Source organism: Oratosquilla oratoria, chromosome 5, assembly GCF_046742065.1.
Source record: "Oratosquilla oratoria isolate Oo_2021 chromosome 5, ASM4674206v1, whole genome shotgun sequence".
NCBI classification, from domain to species: domain Eukaryota; kingdom Metazoa; phylum Arthropoda; class Malacostraca; order Stomatopoda; family Squillidae; genus Oratosquilla; species Oratosquilla oratoria.
In genome coordinates, this window is record NC_134781.1 from 66,903,269 (window position 1) to 66,908,268 (window position 5,000).

General features: G+C 46.0%; 1 protein-coding gene across 5 annotated transcripts in view; it reads left to right on the forward strand.

The window, feature by feature from the left end:
• Nucleotides 1–5,000, forward strand: part of LOC143025523 (uncharacterized) — a 136,668-nt gene that overhangs the window by 130,103 nt on the left and 1,565 nt on the right. For 2 of the 5 annotated variants that reach the window (XM_076185310.1, XM_076185311.1), the window contains 3 exons: nucleotides 1,851–2,219; nucleotides 2,602–2,706; nucleotides 3,490–5,000. The exon at nucleotides 3,490–5,000 is cut by the window's right edge and continues 1,565 nt beyond it. In XM_076185310.1, the coding sequence (XP_076041425.1) occupies nucleotides 1,851–2,219; nucleotides 2,602–2,706; nucleotides 3,490–3,830 (815 nt within the window). In that variant the 3' untranslated portion in view covers nucleotides 3,831–5,000. Of the gene's footprint in view, nucleotides 1–1,850; nucleotides 2,220–2,601; nucleotides 2,717–3,489 lie in introns of all 5 variants that reach the window. The other 3 variants (XM_076185312.1, XM_076185314.1, XM_076185313.1) reach the window with 2 other exon arrangements.

Below are 5,000 nucleotides of genomic sequence, written 5' to 3' on the forward strand. Positions count from 1 at the left end.
AGCCATGGAATTTTATCGCCATTCCTGTGCCATGAAAAGCGGAGCCTTCTGTGAACACTTTGATTTATAGAACAAACTCCGCCACTCAACAAAATTTAATTGTGGTTTTGATGGGAGCTACAGTCGGTGGCGATTTGAAAAGTTTAAAAAGTGGCACTCGACATAGAGAATTTGTGTGTGTTTGAGTGTTTATTTACGGGCCTGTGGATGCGTGGATGTTCTGCGTGTTTGTGATGTTTTCTAAGACCCCCCCCCCTTCCCACTACCCCTTTTCCCTCACCCCCCCCCCACCCCTCTTTAGGGACTATTAGCAACAAATAAACGACTACCTCCACCAAAGGGAGAGAAGCTTGCAAAATGAATATATATATAGAAAGCCTTCTACCATATCATCTTTATCCAGGCGTCTGTCTGGAATGAAGAAATGTCCAATAATCGTCTCTGCCTAACTAATCAACTTCATTGCCGCGATTTTTCTTTCTTTAACACTTCCGACCCTACTCATTACCATAACGTTAATATCTATACTTTTATAACAATATGTACTTTCTCTTCTGTTATAATCACGGACTTACCCCCTTGTTCTCCCCACTGAAGGTGACTGGTAATTTTATTATCTGCATATATATATATATATATATATATATATATATATATATATATATAATATATATATATATATATATATATATATATATATATATATCATAGCCACATAACCAATAACAACGAGCAGTCGGAACAACGTGCATGGGAGTGATGGAGTGTTGCATGAAGGCTTTTGCATGGTTTTATCTTGTTTAGCTGATAAGTGGTGTGGTTTGGTCTCGGGTTCCTGTGCATGTTGCCCACGCAGAGCCTGCAAGCGACACTGAAAAAATATATATATAAAAAAGGGAGTTAAAACATTTCGAAAGTAATGTCAGCAGAGTTGTTGGGACTATCGATCGCTTGTTTTATGGACGACAGGACCGTCGCCCTCCAGCGGTGCACGGTGCGAGCGGTTCGAAGCAAAACCGTTGCAACAGCCATAACCGTCATAACGGTCACAACTGTCGTAACCGTCATGACGGTCATAACTGCCATATCAAATTGTTAACAATGTTTGGAATAAGAGACAATTATTAACGACTTGATGCCTTTCCTAGCAACTCTATTCCCAACATTTTCGAGTTTTAAGCACCATTTTTTTTTTTTTTTTCGTCACTTCAGCGTGGTGCATTATCTCATGAATTTTGGTTCTAATGTCTGAGGCTAAAGGACAACCCCCAAGCACTCGCAGGATTTTCAGAAGTATTTTTCATATTCATCTATTTAAAAAAAAAAAAAAAAATATATATATATATATATATATATATATATATATATATATATATATATATATATATATATATATATATATTATGACAAACGCTAGACACATATCGTCGGCTGAAAGACGGTCTCCAGATTGAAGAGGTTGACCTTATAACTTGTTTGTCACGGTGATGGGTGTTTTGCATGCTAGTCTGGTTCAGGATCAGTAGAAACTTGTTGGCGGTCTGGTGTATCCTGCATGTTCCCCTAACACCCCTATGTTGCCCTTAGCACTGTTGTTTTTTCCTATGCACTTGTGTAGACCTGGTCAAACTGTGGCCTTCCGGCACACAACGGGTCATCCTTGAAGTATTTCCCAGCCAACTCTCACGTAAGTTTAGACCTTATTTAGCATTAGAGTGTTTTGCACGCACCACGCGCACGCACGTGAACCCCCCTCACCCCCTTCACGTGAACGTGTGCGTGGGTGCTTTATAGACCATTGCACGCCACGTAGCTTTTGTGTTGTGACACTTTATGTATCTGCACGTCAGGTGGCACGGTATATACCACCCTGAGCACGCCCCCGCCGCCCACCTACACGCCCATGTCCCCGCCTATGGGCCAGGTAGGGTCTGCACCTGCACCTATCCCCACAACTGCGCCAAGCAGCACCTCCACGTACGAGCCAGCCCACGTGTCCCCGGCCCTGGCCACACAACCCGAGCCTCTGGGCCTCAACGCCATGCCTCCCGCGGCCATTGAGGCTTCCCACGGGCACCACGTGGCGCCGTGTTCGTCTCCTCTCAAGGCTGACACGCCCTGTACGACAGCAGCCACCCTGGCTGTGTTACAGCCTGCCACCCACGCTCCCGCTATGGCGGATACTGCGTACACGCTTCCTTCAATCACGCACTACACAGGTAAGTCGGCATGTGTCCTTCCACTCCACCACCACCATTACTGCCACCTCCCTACCCCACTGCACGGGCATGGGTCACCGAAATCCATCTAAAGAGTTCCTCACCGTTAGAGACTGGTTATGCGGCCTTATATCGGTCACCTTTATATGTTCCCCCCCAAGTACTCAAAAGGAGTGTACTCAGTGACACCCATACACACACTATGCATATTTCCCTCAAGTTCCGTCTCTACATGTACAAAGAAATTCTAGTGTGGTAAGCAAAGACCTTGCTTAGAATTCCCGTCTAATCGAGGAATCTTTCTCTCTTTCCCTCTGTCCTGCTCGGTGCCGCTGTGGTTCCTGCATCGCCTTCGTCACCGTTCTCTGGTCGGGTCGAGTAGGAAGCGCCAGCCTAGGGTCGATGGCGGACTATACGTACAGCCCCCACTACACTCAGTACCCCTCCGCCTACCCAACCTACGGCTACGGAACTGGCGGTCTCCTCAGTAAGTAACTGTGAGTATGATATTTCACCCTGTCTTTGTGTTTATGAGTTGAGCACACCCTTGATTTTTCCTTCAGTTACTTCCGGGAGGGTTATTTTTTTTTTTATTTTTTTTTTTTTAATCTTTCCTTTGACTGATGCTGGTCTTCACTTTCTTCCCTGGGTTCTCTTGGACTGATAAACGTGTAAGACTCCCTTCGCTTAGGTTTCATTTGCTTCTTGTTTATTTTTTTCGGTTTTGGTTTTGGTTTTGGGATTTGGTTATCAGTGCATCTAATTTTCCAGTTGTTTTTATATTTAGGTCCTAGGGACAAAGTAGACCATTTGTGATACATTTGTTATGACCATTTGCACATAGTCAACAAAAGAATACCAAAGTCCTGGCCAAGCAAAGGTGTATAAAGATCGTTCCCTACTTCGGCAAGCTTTATTCCGAACTTATCATTGAAAAGAATGGAGCTGCGTACATTGTCGTATCCAGCGTGTTTTGACATTTGTTGAGAACGCGGTACTTTTTGTTGATCGATCTGGTATTCTTTTGGGTGACTATGCCACTTATGGGACCTCAAGCTGACCCGTTATATATCAGAATCATTCAAATACATATTTCGTTGAGAGAAAATCACTTTGATTTCAAGAGAACTACTCTATATAACAATGTATCAAACACTTCACAACGCAACATGTAATTTGCCTTGTTCCGTTACGTCGTGGTTTAGGTGCGGGTGCTCGCGGTACTTCCTCTGTCCTCCAGAGCGCCCTAACGACCTTCCCCTCTTTGCAGACATGGGAAACTACAGCAGTGGTAGTCTCTCCAGTAGCTCCAATATTGGCGCCACCACCACAGCCACGGGCATCACCAACAGCAGTAGCAGCAGCACCAGCAACAGCAGCGGCACAGCAGCCTCTAGGTTGAGGCTTTCGCATCTGCAGCAGCAGCAACAGCAACAACAACAACAACAGCACCACGCACCTCAGCAATCCCAACAGCAGCAGCAGCAGACTCAGCAGCAACAGCAACAGGAACAGCAACAGCAGCAGCTGCAACAGCTGCACCAACAACAGCAGATTGTCAGTCAGCTGACGAGTTTGGCGGTCAGTGGCTTGAAAAACGACCGATGCTGATGGGGCGGTGCGGAATGGTCTTCCTTGCCATTATTATATTCAGACGTCCGTCACATCAAGACTTCTGTTATATAACAGGGCAACTGCAGAGTGTATTATCGAATACGTTAACGTCATCATCATTATAATTATTATTATAATTACTATTATTATTATTATTATTATTATCTTATTATTATTATTATTATTATTATTACGATTTTGTGCAATCTAAGCAGTCACTTTAGCTCGCCTCGAGTGGCAGGCAAAGACTAGCGAGATGGCGAAGAAGCAAGAGCCATTGCAACATAGCGTAAGGGTATTGGGTTGCAGCTTTGCAACCTCGTGTACAGCACGAACCGATCTCTAGCTAGGATACCAAAGAACCAACACACTTCGGAGTCACATTGCTGCTTAGGTCGTCATCCCGCCAAGACCCTCGTCTCCTTCAGGTACTCAGCGATTCGATCGCCCCTAATCCTCTCATGTCCATAAACACCCCCATCACATCTGCGTACCTGAGGGATGTGACGGAAGGCGGTGACAGCCCCCACACCTTCCCCCACGCTAGGCGGGGGGGCGAGGACCTCGCCGATCAGGTCGGCGGGTGATCCCCTACAGCCCCCCTCGCTGCTTCTCCTTCTGTCGGGTTTCGGTATATATTTTTTTTCCGAAGGGAATTTGTTTGGTTGCTGCCCCCACTTTGATTACGTCGATGTCCTGGGTGGAGTGGGTGTGCCTGCCGGGGGGTGGTTCTTCTTCCCCCCCTCCCCACCTCACTGCGCGCCTGACGACGACAGGACACCAAGAGACTCAGCCCTAGTGCCTCGTCCTTACCGTCGGCAGTCGATCCTTGAGTCTCCGCAGGGCACCGCCTCGCCCGTCCTTAGAAGGCTGTAAAACCAAAGAGGAGTCCAGGCTACTTAATCTTCCTTTACCTCGACACAAAGTAGCCAACAGGTACAAGACGCGCCGTAGTCAGGCCGAGAACTCCTTCATGATCGCAAAGGAGTGCAATGCTGCACGACAGTGTGTTTCTTCCTAGGAGGGAAAGAAGTTGTATAAAACACATTCTAAGAAGGAATAGGATGAGAAACCTTTGAAGAAGTATTAAAAAAAGACCTATTTATCGTTACGAAGGGACAAACGGCTTTCTTAGTGCGTAGAATTAAGAATGATGAAGTAAAGGCT